Source organism: Hibiscus syriacus, unplaced genomic scaffold (assembly GCF_006381635.1).
Source record: "Hibiscus syriacus cultivar Baekdansim isolate YM2019G1 unplaced genomic scaffold, ASM638163v2 tig00111774_pilon, whole genome shotgun sequence".
Classification (NCBI taxonomy): Eukaryota; Viridiplantae; Streptophyta; class Magnoliopsida; order Malvales; family Malvaceae; genus Hibiscus; species Hibiscus syriacus.
In genome coordinates this window covers 1,327,937-1,350,162 of record NW_024063175.1, presented here as the reverse complement: position 1 = coordinate 1,350,162, position 22,226 = coordinate 1,327,937, and the positions used below count along the sequence as shown (strand labels likewise).

Sequence of the window (22,226 nt, the reverse complement as noted above, 5' to 3'; positions counted from 1 at the left end):
AACACAAAAAAATATATATTTTTAAGAAAATATTTCCACGAAGAAGAGTTCTTTTTAGTATTTTGTTTCGTCTCTAAAAGGGGTAACCGTTTTTTAATATATATATTTTTGGTTTTCTGTTGGGAGAGAGTGTGTTTTGAGGTAAGAGTGACAGCGTGGGTTGTGAGTGGGGAATGGGAATTCCACGTGGAGGTCGTGCTTACGTGACAGTCGTGGTGATGGAAGAAGACGACTTCTGAATGGAATTCTCATTCGGTGCCGGAATTCTCATGTCCCGAACTGCAGCAACGGGGACTGAAGGAACCTCGTTTTCACCCTCCTTGAATCCAGGCATTCTTTTATTTTTCAGTTTTATTTTATTATTTTTCGTTTTCTATTTTGTGAAACTCAAAATGCTGTTTGTTGATTATTTTTCCTATATTGATTTGTCCCTTTTGTGGTGAACTCTGGTTTGATCATCGTTAAAGATAGTCATTTTTCTTATGTTATCTTAAATAAAATATTGATGGAATTTTAATAAGTGATCATAAATTCTAAATTGTGTTTCAGAAAAAATAAATAATGAAATGTGAGATTCCACCGCCTTAATATGTTTAAATCAAATTCGAGGTTCCAGGAAATAAAGCGATATTGAAATTGTGTTATAACTTTCTTTTCTTTTTTATTATTGTTTTTAATTTTTCGCATAAGAACTTCTAGGAAACTGATTAAGCTTAATTATTACTTTCTTTAGGATTGAGCTCTATTAGATTATTGCTTTTACGACTTCAACTTTCAAACTGATCATTTTTTTGGAAAAGCAAATTGATAGAAAGGAAAAAAATGGTTGATAACCAAATTTTGATTAAATTGCTGTGTATACAGATGGTTTTTCTCCTTTTTTTTTTATTAAAAAACTTGCCTCTATGTCTTTTAATGCATTTGATTTGATAATGACAAAATCTGAGCTGCATTAATTTTCTCTTCATGAAATTATGAATTGTTCTGTTCTTCAAATGTAATTCAGGTGGATATGGATGCCTCTACATGTTTTTTTTTAAAGAAGGTATTTTGTATTAAGGAAAACAAAGTACACCACACAAGGATCTCATTAAAAAACCTCCTTAATCCTAAATGGAGGAAAAAGAGTATTCCTTGAATGGTGAAGAGAAAATACACATAACACACTTACAACATTCAGCCAACTGAAAAAGACCACCACAGACAAACCGACAATATGAATATAGTATACACTGAGAAACATACACAGACAAAAATAAAACCCGACCCCATACCATGACCAAGGCCAATGCACTAAGAAAAAATAAACCCACTTTTTGACTCTAATCCACTAAAACATAGCCTTGGAGCTCAATATATAACATGCAGTCTCCCGACAACCTCCTGATTTCCCATAAAAGGAATAGCACGCGAGAACCCTCATGACAGAGCACCATCACTGACAACCTACTTGTATCCCAAGACAATACTTACCCGGGAGCTCAAACACCCAAACTTTGAATCACCACCCGTCGAAGCTGAGACAACGACGCCCACTGCCTCACCCAGTCAATGAAGCTCAAACCAGCTGTCCCAATGCATCACTTGTGATACGCAACGAAAAAATCACAAACACCCAAACTATGGAAACAGCATCACAGACGTTTCCCCCTCATTTCAAAACCTAACTACAAGAGCAGCTAACACACATCACCCAGCTCCCCAAACTACGAAGGATCGAAAAAAAAAATTATATCGCAAAGACGACAATGCAATACATAAACGCAGGATCGAACATTGGACAACCTCTATAAGCAACACCAAATGTAGCAGTAGCACACAATCAAACACGGCAGAACACTAAGGCACAAAACAGACATCACCCACCAGCATAGGCACTGTACACCGCCCAAAACAGCAAACGGTGAAGTGAGGAAAACCACCAGAAAACAACTTGGCAACCAATAAACTTGAGCCACATCAATTCAGACTAACATTAAAAAAAACCTACTAACGACCTTACACTAAAAAACCATATAAAAATCTACTCCAGCTCCTCTAAAAACAACTGCAAAAACCTCCCTAACTCCTGACAGGCACGCACCAAGCTCAAACAATTATGAAGACGCTAGAACCTTGAGAACATCAAGTGCAGAACCAACATCATTAACGAAGGAAGACCTGAAACACTCTCCCTCAAATTGAAATTTTCAAAAGAGCAAAAACTGGATCACTATGGCATTTACACAAGCATCTTCCATGCAGTTATATCTATCACAATCTGACTCCAAGAACTGACTGGAAACCCACACATAATCTCAAAAACTTTGAAATTAATTTCATAAGAGAACTAATACTCGAGCACGAAACAACACTCGATAAGAAACAAGAATAAATCGCATCTGGAAGAGAGAGAATCGATCTCACCAAGCTAGAAGGGAGCACCCAATCAATCGATAGGCAAAATAGGGACGAATGCCAACGAACCCTAACTCCAAAAAGACCAGAACGGGGCAGACCAATCCCTTAATCAAAGAACATGAAAAAGGATTCAACGTCATTGTGTAGGGCTTTTGAGGTCTTGAGAGAAGCGGTCGAAGGAGAACGAAAAGCAGCAAGAAAGAGGTGGAGGCGGCTACCGCCTCGCGAAAGAGGCAGCCACTTAAATCACTGTTAGATTGGGAATTATATAATTTTTATGGTTTGTTCTCCATTTTCTCCTTGACTGGTTGTGGAAATGCAATTAGGCTCTATAGTGTCAACAGGTCTAAACTAAATAATAAATTCTCTAATTTGTGCTGAAATTTACGAGTAAAAGTTTGGTACTTTTGCCTGATGTTTTGTCATAAAATCAAGGTGGCTACATGGTTGCGAGAAAAAAAGTTACTTTTGTAGTTTCTAATTTCCTTTTATAAGTGAACATATGATCTTTCTTTATTATTATTATTTGAAAGAAGTTGAGGTCATAATCAAATATACTTAGATTTCTCCTTGTTTTTGGTGTTAAATATCATTTATATGAAACAATGTTCATCAAGCTGGAAGAGGGACATATAACTTAGAGTTGTCATTCTCCAATGAGTTCATTTGGTTTGTGATAGACATAAAAGAGAAGAAACATAAACCTTTGGTCTCACCATTGCATTATTTTAACGTTTAGGGAAGGTAAAGAAAGGGGAGAGAATGGGTGGAGGGAGAAGTTTGAGGAGAAGAGGGGGGACAGAGTGGGTAAGGTTCCTTTTGCTTGGATTTCTTAAAAAAGATACAACGTGAAGGAACGAGTAAGTTCCCATAGTAACAATGAAATGATAGCTTATAATGTTTCTTTCATTACTACATGGTTTACCTGTTAAAATGGAACTGTAGTTATAAACTTCGTCTGTACAATGAAATACTTTTAATGGTGAATGTTTTCAGTGTCTATGTCCTAGGAATTTTGTTTACTAATTGAAAATTCCAATATCTTTTTCTTGTTCTTTTGGCTTCATTTTGTGATGTATTGTCCGAACCAATTAATTTAATATTATTTCAGATTGCTATGTGGCAATTAAACTTGAGATCCAGTGAAACGATGGAACCTGTCCCCTACCCTGAGCGTCCTGGAGAACCAGACTGTTCTTACTATATCAGGACAGGCCTATGTAGATTTGGGGAAACATGTCATTTTAATCATCCTCCTAACCGAAAGCAGGTATAAATCCAATGTTTTCTTGGGAAATTCTTATTAATTCAGAGTTAATGCTTTACGAGTCAGATATTATCGGTACAATGCAAAAGAGCTTCTTAATTTTTGTTCCTTTTCATTTTACAAGTCTTATTATCATCATCGACTTAAATATAATATTGGAAGTTGAAGTTTAGACATTTCAAACTTTTAAAATTGGCATACTTTGTTTGCTTCTGTCATTTCATTTAAACTTTTGTCCTACTACGAGTTTTGGGCTTTTGCATATCAACTTTCATTTGAAATATTAATTTTGATTATATCAAATTCCAGGCTATTGCTGCTCCAAGGATGAAAGGAGAGTTTCCAGAAAGAGTAGGGCAAGCAGAATGTCAGGCATGTATTTCTTCCTTGGTTTCCCATATAACCACAATGTTTCTGCTTTTACTTGTTCTTTACAATTTTAAATGTATGATATTATGATTAACATGGATTGATAGAGATATTTCTATATAAATTCAACGTGCTGTTTTGGTGAATTCTTATGAATTTGACAGTTGGATCTATTTGCATTGCTTCTCAGAATTTGTTCACATCTTTATGGATGATGCACTAGAATTAAATGAGTGCTCTCTCTTATTTTAAAGTTGTTCATGATGAAACAAGGATTACTTTCAGGTTTAGAGAGAAATCCCACCGGATGTTGAAAACAGGGAACTCATGATTGTGGGTTGAATAGAAAATTTATTCAAAAGAATCGTGTAAGCGATGCAGATTATTGATGATAGAAGTTTCTATTACTTCGGAAATAGGCTTTTCTTCCCTTGTCCCCACTTTCCCTCTAAATATTCTTCTCATAGGCAACTCATAAGACCGTCCTGTCTTGTCTTGATACTAGTTTTAGAAAATAAACAAATAAAGGAACTAAAGAAGATAAATTGAAATCCTGACAGAAGCTACTCTTTTGGCTTTACTGCCTCATATCAGACGTGAGACTTTACATTTCTCATTTTCATGTATGTTTGGATCAGACAACTGACATTTTGCTCTCATCTGCTCTGCAGTACTACCTGAAAACAGGAATTTGCAAATTTGGAGCTACATGCAAGTTTCATCATCCTAGAGACAAAGCTGGGTTAGCTGGGAGAGTTTCCTTAAATTTTTTGGGTTATCCTCTTCGCCTGGTACTGATTTCGTATTTTTCTTTTCCAACGCATAGAAAGTTAATATCAGATGCAAATTTAAGTCAATATTCAAGCCACCTCCTGTCTCATGTTTGTTTGTTACTTTGTTTTCCCAAAACAATAAATCATGATTTCTAATTGCATTAGTTTAGCTAAATGCAAAATTGGTAGCATCCAGTTAAGCTTACCCAATTGTATAGTCAAATTTTCTGAATGTATATCGTTTAGAATTTTAGATCGAATATGAACAATATACACACGTAGAGAATTAGGATCATAAAGTAAAATCTTTCTTGGTTTCTATGACTCAAAGGGAAATCTTTTCTCTTCTGATCAGAGTTATGAATCTGTTTTTTAACTTGAAATATGGATTCCATGGACAAAAATACTACTGAATTTTGGACCATTGCTTGCCTCAAGGTTGAGGTTGAATTATCGTGTAGGGCTGGACCTCATTAAGGAAAGCTGTATTTCTTCAATGATTAGTTTATAACAGGTTTGTTTATGGTTAGTAGTGTTTCAAAGGCTTAATGTAACTTGCTTTCTTTTTTCTACTTTTTCTTTAATATAGAATGAGACTGAGTGTGCATATTATCTAAGAACTGGACAATGCAAGTTTGGGAGCACTTGTAAATTCCACCATCCTCAACCAGCGAATATGATGGTTTCCTTCCGTGGCTCTCCTATTTATCCGACTGTCCCATCTCCAACCACTCCTAGTCAGCAGTCATTTCTAGGAGGGCTTACAAACTGGTCGCGAGCTTCTTTCGTTCCCAGCCCCTGCTGGCAAGGTCCTCCAAGTTATGCCCCTTTGATTTTACCACAAGGGATGGTATCAGTTCCAAATTGGAATGCTTACAGTGTAAGTTTTTCCTGTGCTTATTACTAATGCCGTGTTCACTAAGCATTTCTATTGAGCATTTACATGTGATAAGACAGTACTGTAGGTGAAAAGTGAGTGGTGGGGCAACTTATGACCCTTTTTTTCCCCTGAAAGAATTAGATTTTTCTTATCTTGACTATGGTTGCGTAATACTAATAGTTGTGTGCTTCATTTAATGGAGCTAATGTCAAGACATAGAAACAGTAGTCTTGTGATGCTTTTCAATAACATGAAATTAGACAGGATTGGTTAAGGTAGCCTAGAATTAATTCTGTGGAGGTTGGATAAAGCTTTGGAGATCACAAGCCTACAGTACTGGTGCTATTACCCATGTTGGCAGAGTTGTTTTGCTTTTTGTTGTTCTTGAACTTGTGGCTGGCTGATGATTTGATCAGGCAAGTACAATTTGCTCAAGATTTGGTTGGTATTCTGGAAGAAAGTATCTTGGCATAAAATTTAAACATGACTCGTTTTTTTTTTTATAGAAGTTGGAGGTCTCATTAAAAACTCCCTTCGTATTCTTCCACATACTTATTAGTATGTTGAAGAACATTGGAAGGAAGAAAAGAGTGTCTCATATTTTATTAAATAGAAGACCAAGTACATGTGAGAACACCGAACCCTCATACGGGTATAAACACCATTACAAAAAACCTTATCACCTAAAAATCTTCCATCGTCAAACAAAAAGCCCCTAAGACAGTAACCCAATTTCTAAAATACACCTCAAGAAGCAAAAGAGCATAACAAAATAAAAACCAACATTTACAACCAAAAACTAAAAAAACGCCTCTGAATACAGCTGTTGAACAGTTACGATCTAATTGGAGGGACAATTTCTAATGAAATATCGCAATCTTCAGGGACCCAAGAATTAGGTTTGAAGGAAGGATCAACTTCATGCACCATGATTTTGAATAAATTAGCACCGACCTTCAACTCGAACAACTTATCAATTCTCCCTTGAGCCTTTGTAAGTATTTGAATTTTAGCCCGATCAAAAGATGATGGAAACTCACAACTGTTGTCAATTGCTAATAATTTTCCCCACTTAGTTGCAATGTTTTTGAAAGTATCCCAATTCTAAGCGTGAAAAGGAATACCTTCGCAAACTAACCACACGCGACGGCACTCCACCACTAGGCTCTCTGACCAAGTTTCCACTCTGCAAAACCATTCTGCAAGAGTCTCTAATTTATCATCCTTCACGCTTCTCAACGAATCATAGTCTTCAAAAATCATTAGAACTACATTTCCAACGGCTCTCATTAGCGTGAAACCAACTAGTCCTTTAGCTTGTATTTGGTTAGCAAGATTACCAATTTTGATAAAGTTCTTGCACCACCCCACAAGATAGTTACTCAACACGTGAAGTTTATCTTCGCCTACAACACCCTGAACTTCACAGTGTTTATTCCTCGAAATATCTTTCATCCCAGACTTACGTTGAACAACTGTCGAAGACTTTCTCCAGTAAGAGTGTCGAGGTTTATATTTAGCCAAAGAGACTCTAATTTTGCTGCCGTAAATATGATTACCATTCATCTTTGATATTGCTTTCCTTGCTTCTTTAATTGTTGCATAGCGAATAAACCCAAAACGAACCCCTTTCGAGTTTCTTTTGTTAGGAATGAAGGCATCAATATCTTGACCGTGTGTGCCAAATATAGATCCGAGTCTCTTCCAATGGATCTTTTCTGGAAGGTTTTGGATAAATATCGTGTAACAACTATTTCTGAACCCATCACCGATTTTGGCTGGCCTTCCTTCCACCAATTATGAAACCCATTTTTTCTCCTTCTCGCTACTTCGGAAAACTTTTCATTGGAGTACCCTTTCGTGGTGATCTCCTTGGTTCCATCATGATCAACATCATCGACAGAAAGAGCTGGTGTTGCCTATACTAAAGAAAGCTTTCCAATCCTAAGGTTTTTCTCCTTGTGAAGGAGACAAACCAATTTCATCGATTCTGACAACAAGTGGTTGACAGTCCAATGTTGCTTTAACAGAGCACTTCTTCAAAGGATTGATTGATAATGGACTTTCACCTGACCTCGCTGAATATGTTCCCAAATTTTGCTGATTTTGGGGCATAGGAGAGTGTCTGTAAGTAGTGCCCTCGGGCTCAACTGTCCAACCAAGCTCACGGGGCGGCCAGTACATCGTTCATAGCAGCATGTGGTGGAAGAGGGAAATTACCATATTGCCTCAATCCGGCCAGCATAACTCGCATGTGCCGTTTCCGAATCTTTGTCCTCTCCTTTTCTATCTCCATTTCACATTTTTCCTTACCGGAGTAAGATGAAGTGGTTGCATCGGCGGATCCAGAGGTCTTGAAAAGCCTACCTCGTGCTTTTGCATTCTCCTTCCTTTTTAATTCCTGTTCCCGCTTATTCAAATCAGCCACTTTTACTTTAAGTTCCTTCACTCTCGCTTCTAAATCCTTGGCAGAATCAAGAGGAATATCAACATGACTCAATTTCTTATTGTGTGTAGTAATAGGTTTTATGGTGTAGGACCAAATAGGCATGTAAAACTCTGGGTCACTAGAAACAAACATTTTCTAGTGGTTTAGCACTAATGCCTTGATGATGTATCTAACATTATAACTGTATCAAAATGCCTGAGAGCATACATCTATACTATTTATTTATGTTTACATTTAGTTATGCAGTTACATTACTTGATTCTGTTGGTTGATTTTCTACTTAAATTAGAAGCATCTATGCATTTGTAACTTGCATTTTTTTTATAAGTGCTAACATTTATTCTCCCAACAAAAGGTGAAGTTCTACCATATTTCTAATACTCTTTATTTCTACAGGTTCAATTGGCTTCGGTATCTTCTTCAGAGAACCTGCAGCAGACAAATGGGAATAATCAAATCTATGGGACCTCACGACCAAATGAATCGGTGACTCCAGGATCTCAAGCATCCTTTTCCCAATTTCGTTCTGGCTCTGCCCCTGTAGGTTTTTATGCATTGCAGAGGGAGAATGTATTTCCCGAGAGACCTGGTCAGCCTGAGTGCCAATTTTACATGAAGACTGAAGATTGTAAATTTGGTGCAGTATGTAGGTTTCATCATCCAAGAGAAAGAGTTCTTCCCGCCCCTGATTGCATGTTGAGTCCTATTGGCCTTCCTTTACGTCCGGTGAGTTACATAAACTACCATTTACTTGCATGACCTTTTCTTCATGAAAACCTTGTCTTCCTAATTGTTGGGTTGTATTTGTAGCTCAAACGGATATTTCCCTTGATACTCTATCTGGGAAATTGACCATTTTGTCGTTTCTACACTTTTTTTTTGTAAGTAGAGTAGAAGGAATTAACGTGTAATCAAATTGGATATTTAGGACAAAGGATGACTTCCTTGCATGTTTATTGGGTTTAGCAAATAAGGATTTTAGGAATTATGTTGTGGATAAAATGGTCAAAGGATATCTGGTTGAGTCTTGATTGTGAAAGGTGCTGCAATCTAGAATTAGGTCACTGCAATTTCCGCAGCTATTGTACTAATACGATTGTATTGGCACACTGAAGATGGGAAGTGTTTTTGCAATCAATTCTAGGAGTTTATGGTTTAGAGGATAAGCGAAATCATTCTAGCTCTGCAGAGTTCTGAGAGCAACATGAGGACTCTGCCCTGATTCATGTAAAATAAATAAAATATTATTGTGATAAAGCTATTTTGAATTAAATTTTCGTGATGCAGTAAAGAGTCATGGAGGATAAAGCATTCGTGTAGGAGATTTTGTTTTTTCTATAATATATATATATATATATATATATATATCTAAGTTCAAATTTGGGTTTAGTTATGTGGGTGTTTCATTATGCTAATTTGAGCAAGTTTTACATGCTTTAATGTAGAGATTCAATTCTCTTTCTCTGGTTTCCCTTTTCCATCCTCTCTCTCTCTCTCTCGCACTCGTGTGTAATCTCTTGTTTTGCCTCTTATCCTGCATCAATTAACATCTTGTACCGTTTGAAAATTTATATTACTTAATAGATCTGTTTAAGTGTTTTATCTCACATCTGTTAAATCTTGATCTCATTTTTTTTCTGTTAACTTTATATTCAAGTTGAAGTCTTCCATATATTAGATCTCAGGTGTATTTTGTTCTCATGCTTTCTACCCCATGTGATGTTTTCACAGGTAAGCCTTGTATTGAGCTTGCATATGAGGAGAGTGTTAAGTAGCGGTATCTCATTTCTATTAAATATCGGATTTCCTATGATCTTGTATTCAAGTTAGGTCTCTACCTTGGTTCCAGTTGATTTTAGGTTTGATGTTTAGCAAAGTAAACTAGATTTAGGTTTATCACTTTATCTTGTTTAAATGTTTACAAAAATAAATCTGGATTTGGCCTTTGTTTATATACAGAATAAAAACTATAGCAGTAGCATGTATATTTATATATATAAAAAATATAATGTATGTATGTATGTATGTATAAGAGTAGTTTAATCTATTTTAAATAATTGTTCTTTTAGCAACTACGAAAGCGCAAACTAAATGGATTGTGTTAAAAAAAAGCTAGTTAAAAGGGCCACAAAAACTAACCACGTGCAGTTATGACTTACCTATATTCTTCTTCTTGTCATTTCAGTCACCTACAAAAGTTTGTCCAAATCATGAAATTTTCCCTTTTTCTTTTTGACTGAAACCAGTGAAGAAAATCTAAAAGAAGGGTGCAGTGTAAAACAAAAACTAGGGTTGCAATGAAGATGGTTTCATATCCTTTTAATCTTCATTCTTATTTTTTTCCTTTTTTTCCTTTTTTTCTTGTCCTCAATCCTTTCACTTTATCTTCTAAGACCAAAGTGTTTCCCTCATATACCTCATTTATGTTGGCCTCCTGTACTTTTTGTCAATAGGTTTTAGGTTAATTGGTTAAGGCTTGATGTTCAACATGTTAGCTGATCCAAGGTACATTTTGTTCTTCTTGTTTGTTACCCCATGTGAGGTTGTGCCACATGCGAGGGTACTGTTGTCAATAGGTTTTAGGTTAATTGGTTAAGGTTTGATGTTGAACATGTTATCTTATCCAAGGTACAGATTGTTCTTGCTTGTTACCCCATGTGAGGTTGTCTGTATAGGCCCTTGTTTTGCCACTTGCGAGGATAGTGTTACGTGGTGTTATGCTCAAATTATTAGATCTTGGATTTCTTGTGATTTTATATTCAAGTTGGCCCCCCTTCGAGTTATTGTCAATTGGTTTTATGTTAATGCTTAATATTCTTAAATTGGAAAACTGAGGCTGTTTGGACTGTTGTGTCCTGTTTTGTTTGTAACTGTTTGGGTTGTACTAAACTGGGTTATTTTATTTGTCAAATTAATAAAACTTGAGGTACTCTTTTCCTCTTTCCGCTGGTTGCTAGGCTATCGGTTGGTATTCTAGCAATTAAGAAGGGGGGTTTTAACGAGACCTCCAATTCTTATCAAAAAAAAAAAAAACAGGTAACATGGTACTCAAGTATTCATATTGGCATGTGTCTACTAGTCTGACCCATCTTTTGCATAAATTTTTAGACTGGCAGAGTCAGCCTAAAAGAACCCATAAATTAGATAGGGATGTGTGGATGCGTCTTTATAACAATATTTTGATAGAGATAAATAAATGTAAATTAGGTAAAACCATATATAAATATGTTTATTAACTTCTATACATATTCATATAGTTTTATATAAATTATTCACTTTTAATACATTTTTCTTGATTTAATCAATTTTACTCGAGAAATGTTTTATATTGTTATATTCATATTTTTAAAAAAAATATTTTTTTCAATTAATTATTTTTTTTTTTGCTGAAATACTCATTCTTTAATAACCATAGGTTCTGTGTGGATGCTAATATTAGCTAGTACAAATTTTCCTACTGCTGCAAACAACTTTACATCCTTATTTCTATTTTTTACCACACCAGTTCAAACAATAAAGAGAATTGATGGTGTTGCTCAAGAGAAGTTGAGTATTGAGGATACTGAGATTAAAAGAGGAAAGCCAAGAGTGGGTGAGAGAGTAAATATATGAATCAAAACACATAAATGGTAGACTAAACTTCTTTTTCCTCCAATTTTTGTAGTCACAAGACCTGTGCTGACTTGTGTGGCGAAGTATTCACTTCTATAATGAAGTTTCAGACACATTCAATATTCTATCCTACCGATGAAAAGTTGGACACGAGTATGACAATCATTATTGAGTGGGGTCCATGTAGCAAAGTGTACAAGTTTTTGGAATTCAATTTTTGTGTACTTTTATAGTATTTTTGAAATGTAAAATGTGTTCATGCATTATCCGATATTCAAGCCTACTCTGCTTGTTCAAAGTTTGGATGAAAGGGGATTAGGTGTTTGGATACATATTTGTACTAGATACCCCTGTGAGTGTACAAATGTTAGAAGGTTATCTTTCAAGTTTACTTCATTTTATTCTTCATTATTGTGTCCTGAATTTTTGTGGCAGAGAGGTTTACCTTGTGCACACTTTTTGAAGCTTTCATGTTGTTTGGATTATATGTTCGTTTGTAGATTTTTACTATTTTGAATTTCTTATTTTAATTGTTATTTACCAAGAAAATGTTTTGCGTATCCATTGCGCATACTCATTCTGGTCTGAGGTTTGCTATAGTTCTTGTCAGATTGCCGTCCTTGCAGTGTTCCCATTCTGGTTTGAGCTGGTTAAGTGTTTGCCAGTTTGTCTTCTTGCAATATTTCCATTTATTTTATGGTGCTTGTGTATAATTCACAGTGAGAGGTTCTGTACTGTGTTCAGATGTTCTTTTATGGTGTCTGTAGTTTTATTCTTTTGTTACTTGATACTTTTTGCATTATTGATTGCTACTTTTGCATTCTAACAGGGAGAACCTCTATGCATTTTCTATTCTCAATATGGAATTTGCAAGTTTGGTCCAAGTTGCAAGTTTAACCATCCTATGGAAGTTTTCACATTCAATTACTCTGCATCATCTCCATATGATGCCCCAGTTAACCGTTTCTTAGGATCTTCTTCGGGAACTGCTGGGTTAAACCTTTCATCAGAGGGGCTTGTTGAAGCAGGCTTCACAAAGTCCAGACGACTTTCACTGTCAGAGAATAGACAATTGTCTTCCAGTGATGACAGTATTGATACAGAGGGATAAACAATGCAAAAAGATATGTGCTGATTAAATTTGACAATCTTTTGGTGGATGAGGAAGAGTTATCTGTAAATTCATTTCCCATTGTTGGAGATGTACAGAGTTCATGTTATGTTGGTTCTGTTCTTTTAAAATATATGCAATTCAGTTGACAGTTGCATCTTCTGAATTTCACATTCCTGCATTGTATAAATCTGAAACTGATGTCACATTCGGAAAACCCATTGTGTACAAGGTATTTCTTTTGCAACTTTTAAGCATCTGACTAATTTTCTTGTGAATCTTCATCTACCACCAGGCTTTGGATTCAAAAAATGGTTTAGTAATTATCTGCCACCCTGCTTGGTTTTTACACCGTAGCTGCACCATTCACATCTGCAGACATTTCTTAATACATAAGCCTTGTTTAATGAGGTGGCAGTTACTGTGTTCCCCAATATTGAACAATGTTGAGTGATTTTCTTAAATGATTCGCTCAAGATGAATTGGTTAGTCAATCTGCCTGAATCTCATGTTTTATTGGATTAGTTTGTATTGACCAAGCACCATGATCTGCTCTGTTCCTTGCAGGAGGCTTCTGAGAATGATTAAGAGTCATCTTCAGAATATTTCTCAATAAAAGATTCCAGGTACAAGGAATGTGGTGTTTTTATTCTTATTGTTTATGAAATAAATTGTGTAATTAGTGGATAGTTTAAGATGTAGGAAGGTTTTACCATCTTATGTTTTTTCTTTTTGAATAGTCTGGTGTGATTACAAGGTAGCTGGCGCAGCTACTCAAACCTAAGATCTCTAGAGAGAATAACACTTCTTTTAACCATTGAGGTCACTTGATGGGTTCACCGTCTTATGTTTTGGGGTGTAGTAGTTTGTGGGTAATGTGGCATTAATGACCAAGTGATTCAATGTCCGTCTGCAGCTGAAAAAAATGTAATGGCTTTGTTGTGGCATATAGAACTAGTTACTAGGCGGAAGGGGATTGTTATGTGTTTTGATATTGAATGTTTTATAAAATGAAGTTGAGAAATCAAAATCTAAGCTTATGATCTTAAGAGGAACAGCTATTGTATTTCATTGTAATTTAACCGGAACTCATTCTGCTTGTCCTTTGTTAGGTGGATCTTTCTTTATTCAATATTTATGGATTTATAAAGCACTTTACTTTTTTATTTTTTATTTTTTTTAGAAATAATCGAAGAGTTTTTTTAGATTTGTAAATCAGGACACCATTTTAGATCCTCCTCTAAATTCATGTGCATGAGTTGTGGTAGCTGGTTTATTAAGGAAAATGAGAATCATGGAGAGGGAAGAAGGTTTGAGTGAATCATTTGGGTGTTTTACTTGGTGGTTTTGTTGTACCTGATTTGATTAGTTTAGTTAGTCGTAATTTAGGGTTTAGGTTTAAGGTATGGTGTAATTTAATGGTTTAATTTAGCTAAATTATAATTTGGGATTCAATTAGTTAAGATGAATTAGGGTTTAATATTCAATTAGATATATTATAATTTAAGGTTTATGATTTAATTTCAATATAAATTATTGATTCTATCATCCTATTTTGTGTACTTCATTATTATATATGGTAATTTTAATATAATTTACCTATACAAAAAATTAATGAGGTCAATTCAAGTGGTAAACAATTTGATATTGCTTAAGTAGGTCTCGAGTTCGAGTTCTTGTATATGTAGAAAATCCTCACTAAGAGATTCACCCACTAAAGCCATGTGTATAGAACTAGGGTTTGTACATTCTACCATTTTTCTCAAAAAGATCAAAATGTTATATTCAATGCAAAGATGTATAATGCATATACAAAAATAATCACAAACAAAATAAAAATATTGTTTCTGCCAACCATAGAAACAATCTATCAATGGTAGTATCCTTAAGCTATACAACAAAAAATGACACTTAAAATATATACCAAAAGAGTTAATTTAATAATGTTACCCTAAATCTATACTAAGAAAATGGAATTTAAAATTGTAAAGATCTAAAATGTTTGAAATTCATTAGTGGTAAATCATCTTGATCTCCAATTTGAATTTTCTAACTAAGCCTTGTAGGTTAGATAGTTAAATTGAATGATTAATAATATATGTATGTGTTTATTTTATTTACAAAATTTATGTTAAACTTCTAAGGTTATTCGTTTCTAAAAGGATAAAAATCTTATTCTTTAGCATCTTCTACTTTTATTACAATTTTAAATTAAATTTAAATTTTATTTGTTTGTTAAAAACTATATAGGTTTTTTATATATGGCATTTGAAGAGTTGGGATGTAATGCCTCAGATTTTAGGTCAATGATCTTGAGTTGACTCGGTGGTTATGGATGAACAAAGTAGGCTATTAGAAATTGTTGGGCCAAGATTGAGCTTGATTGGGCTAGAATTGAGCTCAGATAGCTATAAAAGGGTATTTTTAAAATGAGTTCCAAGGAGGAAATACCAAGGAGGTAATTAACTCCTAAAGTATTTTAAAGGCTAATTTTCATTTACATGAGATGAAGTAACCAGACACAATATTAAGGAAAAGCTGATCCCTTCTTCCTCATTTTCCCTTAAACCTTATATTCATCTCCATCTCATTTCTCTCATTTATTCCTCTTGCAAAACCATTAAAGGTGAGACTTTTATTCCTCTACATTCTTAGTCTAACTTTCAAAAGGTAAGGAGAATAACCATCACCTCTAGATTTTCTATTCAAACCCTTTTTCTCAACGTCTAGCCATAGTGGCCATGGTGGGGGTTCTAGAAGGGTTTTGAGTTCTAGCACTTTAGGATGATTCTAACTCATTTCTAGTGTTGAGAAATCATATTTCTACTTCCCTTAAGTTCTTAGATGAGTTAATAACTCATTCATTGCTATGTGATTAGTGAAAGAAGTGGGAGAAAGCTATAATGGCAAGAACAAAGAGAACCTTGTGCTTGGGTGAGCTTGAGGTCGTTTCTAGTAGCTAGGAGTAAACTAACACACTTCTAACTAGCTTGTACCACTTGTAAAATGTCCTATATGTATGTCTTGCTTGTACATGAAGCGTATAAGTGCATTATTGTCTTGTAAATGGTTTTGGATGAATGTGAGATAATTTATGCATGAAAATGACATATTATAATCCACTTAAACTTCTATAATTTTTAAATAACACTTGAGGGCCTTAGAAGGGCTTTGGGGACATGTAGGAACGAAACTCTCATGATAAATAGGGCATTTCTGGGTTGAGGTATTGATATTGGATGAATAATATCGATACTAGTTCATGTAATATCGATATTGTTCCCTGAGCCTCGATATTGAAGGTATGGTATCAGTATCGGGGTTTAAACTTTAGATCCTAGTAGTCAAATTTGGTACTGATACTTCGGGGTAATATCGATACTCTAGGTAAGGGTATTGACACTGAGAATGAATTTTCCAAACATCAAATGCGAATTTGGTACAAATACTCGGGGTAGTATTGATACTCTAGGTAAGGGTATCAATATTGAGGATTAATTTTCCAAACATTGAATACAAATTTGGTACCTATACTCAGGGTAGTATCGGTACCACCAAAGGGTAATATGGATACTTTGTATGAGAGTATTGATACTAAAGAGTTATCCAAAATGTCGAAGGTAAAAAAGGTATCGATACTCAAGGTGAGTATTGATACTCTAAAGTTTGTACCAATACCCAGGGCAAGGTATCAATACTATTGGGAAAGATAAGGGCTATGGGCTTTGTCTTGCTAAAAGACTCAAGAGAGGAGTCTAAGGACGTTGAAACTTACTAATAAAAGCTTGCAAGTGAAAACATCGAATAAATTGTATGTAATGCATAAGAAGATGATGAGGTAAGATTTTATAATACTTATGCCTTTGTTTGATGCTCGAAAAACAATCACTACACTTTAGTTACTTATTTGTTTGACAGTCGTCTATTGTTGTGGGGAATATCCTGATATATCCAATTTAGTGTTAGGGCACTTTAAATGCTAATTGGATGTTTCTCTGATGTTCTGTGACCTAGACACGTCCCATGTACTTGAGAATAGTAGACTATCCGGGATAAGATACTAATATTTCGTGACCAAAATCTCACCCTAGGTACATGGCGGTGAGTGTCTTTTGAATGTAAGATGATGACGTTGTGTGATCCAGTTCTTATCAAAAGTACCTTTATTGTAATATAAAGAGGTGTGAGTCTCGTGATGTTGATGTAACCCTAGACTACAACATGATGCGTACTTGTGATTATATGCTTAGTGCATTTATATTTTTCATGACTTTGCCTGCTAGAATGCTCACTTGATGAATGTATGTAGTATAATATAGTTATTTGAGTGGAACTAAGCTTGTGAGCTCAGCGTTCAGAATGTGTTTTCTTTTGTAGGTTCTTAGGTGAAAATTCGAGCTTATCTTTGGATTGTGGTTTCCAAATTGGTTTGACCTATCAGAGTACATATTGAGTATTTTAGTGGACATTTATTATTTGTTGAAAACATTTTGATATTTTGATATAACAAATTAAGTGTTATTGAATTTTAAGATTTTACAATTATTTTCAAAGTATATTCGAGTCAATTATCCGAATATCAAAAATATTACTCTAAGTTTTTCAAAGGTCAATTTCAATCCTTACTAAAGTGTAAAATTGTGTTTTAAACTTAAAAGATTTTTTAAACAATTTTTACAAAGTATTTCGAACCAAAATCGAGCCAAAAATCAAATTTATAAAGTGATGTACCGATTCACTCTATGATGTATCGATGCACACCCTAATTCGAATGCATTTTGTGTATAGTGCACATCCATGCATCGATGCACTCCTGATTTTATTGAAACATCGAATGCATTTTATGTACTAATGCATAGACCATGCATCGATGCACTCCTGGCTCTTTTGAAACATCGAATGTAATTAGTGTAGCGATGCACCCCAAGTGTACCAATGCACTAGGTCTTATAAGGGTCGAAATACTTGAATTTTACATATAGTGTACCGATGCACTATTGAGAGTGTATCGATGCACCCATGCTCCCACCAGATTTTTAAATGATAATTACTCAATAATGAATCTATTGATTTCACCAATGATCTCCAACGTTCAGAAGTGATCCAAGGTGTATTTAAACAAGCTTAGGAGCCATTGATCAATAAGAATTATGAGAGAAACCAAGAGAAAGCCTTAAACATCATGTTTGAGCAATTCAAGCCTATTATCATTCAATATTCATTTTTGCTTTCAATAACACTACTTGCACTCAATTATATTCATTCTTGAGTGTTATTTCTTTGTTCTAAAAATGTGCAAACATATTGCCTTGTGAGGTTCTTCTGTAAGTTTGCAAATTTGTGTATTTCTCTTTGGGAAAGAGTGTTCTCAAGAATTTGGGGTATAATTCTTGAGGGAGTTGTAAGGTTTCTCTTTGTCCTCAAAAGAAAGAACAACTTAGTGAATTTGTTGGAAAATCCTTAGTATGGATAGCTAAGGTAGTGGGCGTAGACTTTGGTTGAGAAAGTCGAACCACTCTAAATCGATGTGCAAATATTTTCAATTTTCTGCAAAAGCTTCCACCATATTTTTTATTACCAATTCACCCCCTCTTGGCTATTTAGTCGATCGATTAACTCAACAATTAGTATTAGAGCCTCTCTCATTTGAAGGTTTAACCGCCTCTTGAGTCAATTCGGAAGAGTTAAATTGATAAAAATGGTGTCCACTTCCGGTTCATTCTCTATGGAAGAATCCAGACCAATTAACGTACCTCCTTACTTCAATGGAACAAATTATCATCATTGGAAGAGGTTCATGATGATATTTATCCAAGCACATGATATGGAAGCTTGGATGACAATCAAGAAAGGATATTCCTCTCCTACTAAGAAGGCAAAGAAGTGAAGTTATCAAGAACGGAAGAAAGCTCAACAAAACACAAAGGCTATGCACATGTTATGTTGTGCAATTGATCCAGAAGTGTATAAAGGAGTTTCTTCTTTTTCAAACGCCAAGGAGCTGTGGGATAATCTTGAGGAAATCTATAGAGATGAGAAAGAAGAACAAATTCCGGTGACGTCTCTATTAGCTCTAGAAGAGCCCAATGTATCTTCAAACTCAAATAAGTTAAATTTACGTTCTTTTAATGAGTTACAATATGCCTATGATGAATTATTTCCAGAGTTTGAGACCATGAACACCAAATATAAGAAATTGATTTCTAAATTTATAGCTAAAAATGATCTTCTTTTGAAAACTAAAATAGACTTGAAAAATCAAAATGAAATGTTGAAAAAGGAATTAGAGCTTTCAAAAACAAAATCTAAAAAATTTGAAAAATAAATTTTCGAATTAAACAAACTTCTTCTAGAAACTAAAATAGATTTTGAAAATCAAAATGAAATATTGAAGAAGGATTTAGAACTTTCAAAAATGAAATTTGAAAGTATGGGAAAAGAAAATTTCGATTTGAAAGTTAAGCTTGACCGCTTAACAAAAGAAAAATAGTTCATTTTAAATAATTCATCTAGTTCAATAATGACAATATGCTCACATTGTCATTATCATGGTCATAAGGAACATACTTGTCCTTTAAAGAAAGGAAAACGATTTAAAATTAGACAAGTATGGGTTCCAAAAGGAACAAGGGGCCTTGAAACTAACGTTCAAGGATCCTAAGTATTTTGGATACCAAAATCTACTTAAATGTCTCTTGTAGATGTGTGGGAACAATGGTTATGAAAGTGAAGATATTCAAAATGCTCTAGCCACACTTGAAAAAGGAATGGGCAACCTCTAAACTTAATGTTATTATTTTATTTGGTTGCTCATTTAGTTTATGCATATATGAGTATTTATTCTTAAATAATTATGTTTTATCTCATGTATGTTGAAAAATGTTTTATGATGAACAATCTAAATTTTTCAGAAAATTTTCATAACTTTTGTTCATCATAATAATTTTTGGTCAAAATTGTTTTTAAATGTAAATGATATCTCTTTAACAATTGATATCAATTTTCAAATACTTTGTAAAATTGGTAAATTTTTTACCTTAAATTTCTTAATGTTTATGCATTGAATTTAATTCTTATGATATCTTTCTAACAATTGATATCAACTTTTAATGCATAACATCTTTCAAAACTTTATGCATACGTACTTAATCTCAATAATCGATATTGCATAATTTTTTATATGTGAATGGGTTAAAAGCATAATCTTTTGATTAATGAATTTGACAAAGGATACAATGTCTTATTTTAAAAGGTTGCAAAATTGATTGACATTGCATCTATTTTGATTATGTTTATTGGTCGTTGAATAGGAAACATTTATATGGTGCATTTAGATTCAATAAATATGACTAATTTATGCCTAGTTGCTAAGGATGAACATGATAGTTGGTTATGACATAGGAGACTAGGACATACTAGTATGAGTGTTTTACAAAGACTTATTCAAGGAGATTTAGTATGAGGGTTGCCAAAGCTAAAATTTGATAATGATAAAATTTATGATGCATGTGCTAAAGGAAAACATAGAAGAGCCTCCTTTAAATCATTAATGATGTATCAACTAGTGGAGTATTACAATTGATCCATATAGATCTTTTTTGGGCCAATTAGGACTGTTAGCTTGGGTGGAAAACAATATTGCTTTGTATTGGTAGATGACTATTCTATATATACTTGGGTTCTATTCTTAAGTACTAAAGATAAAGCATTATAAAAATTTATCACGTTTTCAAAAGTAATCCAAAATGAAAAAGGTTACTCTATAACTAGTGTTAGGAGTGATCATGGTACTGAATTTAAAAATCTTGGATTTACTAATTTTTGTAATTCTAATGGTTTTAACCATAATTTTCAGCTCCGAGAACCCCTCAACAAAATGGAGTTGTTGAGAGGAAAAATTGAAATTTAGAAGAAATGGTTAGAACCATGCTTTGTGAAAATAATTTGCCAAAATATTTTTGGGCGGAAGCCACAAATACCGCTTGTTATGTTATAAACCGAGTAATGATTAGACCAATTTAAAAAAAAACTTCATATGAACTTCTCAAAAATAAAAAGCCTAACATTAGTTATTTTCATCATTTTTTATGTAAATGTTTTGTTTTAAACAACGGTAAAGAAAATCTTGGCAAGTTTGATGCTAAAAGTGATGAAGGAATTTTTCTGGGTTATTCCTTAAATTTTAAAGATTATCGGGTATTTAATAAAAGAAATTTAGTTGTAGAAGAGTCTATACATGTTGTTTTCGATGATAATCCCTTTCCGAGGAAGGATTCTAGTGTTGATGATGAAATAGGTGTTGTAAAAGCCAATGATGTTAGACATGACGTTGGAGAACCATCATCAAAGGAAGAAACAAAAGATGAGGAAACTCATTTTGTTCTCGAGAATCCAACCATTGAAGAAAGAAAAGTCTCTTACCCAAGAGAATATAACTATGTCAAGGATGGTGAGATAATAAGTGATCCATCCAAATGGGTAACAGCTCGATCTTCTCTTAGAAATATATGTAATTATGATGTATTTATCTCATGCATAGAGCTTAAGAATATTAAAGAAGCATTAAATGATGTACATTGTATTATAGCTATGCAAGAAGAGTTAAATAAATTTGAGAGAAGTAAAGTATAGACATTAGTTGAAAGACCTAGTAATAAATCTACTGTAGGTACTAGATGGGTATTTAGGAATGAGCATGATGAAAATGGTAATATAGTGAGGAACAAGGCTAGACTTGTTGCTCAAGGCTATACTTAAGAAGAGGGCATAGACTATGATGAAACATACACTCTCGTAGCTAGGATGGAAGCAATAAGAATGTTATTAGCATTTGCATGTTTTCATGAATTTAAATTATATCAAATGGATGTTAAAAGTACATTTTTAAATTGTTTTATAAAAGAAGAAGTGCATGTGGAACAACCTCCTGGTTTTGAAGAATCAAAATTTCCAGATCATGTTTTTTAAATTGACAAAAGTGCTTTATGGTTTAAAACAAGCTCCTAGAGATTGGTATGAAAGATTGTCAAACTTTTTAATTGAAAAAGGTTTTTCAAAAGGGAAGGTTGACACTACATTGTTTTTAAAGCATAAAGGTAAAGATTTATTAGTAGTTCAAATTTATGTTGATGATATAATATTTGGTTCTACTAATGATATAATATTTATTTCAAATTCGAGATGGGCATGATGGGGGAGCTCTCATTTTTCTTGGGACTCCAAATCAAGAAAAGAAAAGATGTCATCTTCATCGATCAAGCAAAATACGTCAAGGATATGCTCAAGAAATATGGATTGGAAAATGGGAAACCTCATGCCACTCCAATGAGCTCATCAATAAAGCTTGACAAAAATGAAAGAGGTAA

General features: G+C 34.0%; 1 protein-coding gene across 2 annotated transcripts; it reads left to right on the top strand.

The window, feature by feature from the left end:
• Positions 1–123: 123 nt before the first annotated feature.
• On the top strand, positions 124–13,105 carry LOC120170239 (zinc finger CCCH domain-containing protein ZFN-like). Of its 2 annotated transcripts, XM_039178214.1 has the most exons (7): positions 124–330; positions 3,512–3,670; positions 3,977–4,039; positions 4,708–4,827; positions 5,399–5,689; positions 8,535–8,864; positions 12,580–13,105. In XM_039178214.1, the coding sequence occupies exons 2-7, from the start codon at positions 3,518–3,520 to the stop codon at positions 12,859–12,861; spliced, it is 1,239 nt and encodes a 412-aa protein (XP_039034145.1). In that variant the 5' UTR covers positions 124–330; positions 3,512–3,517; the 3' UTR covers positions 12,862–13,105. The 2 variants fall into 2 exon arrangements, with proteins under 2 accessions (XP_039034145.1, XP_039034146.1); XM_039178215.1 differs by lacking the exon at positions 124–330 and having other exon boundaries at positions 3,601–3,742.
• Positions 13,106–22,226: the final 9,121 nt, after the last annotated feature.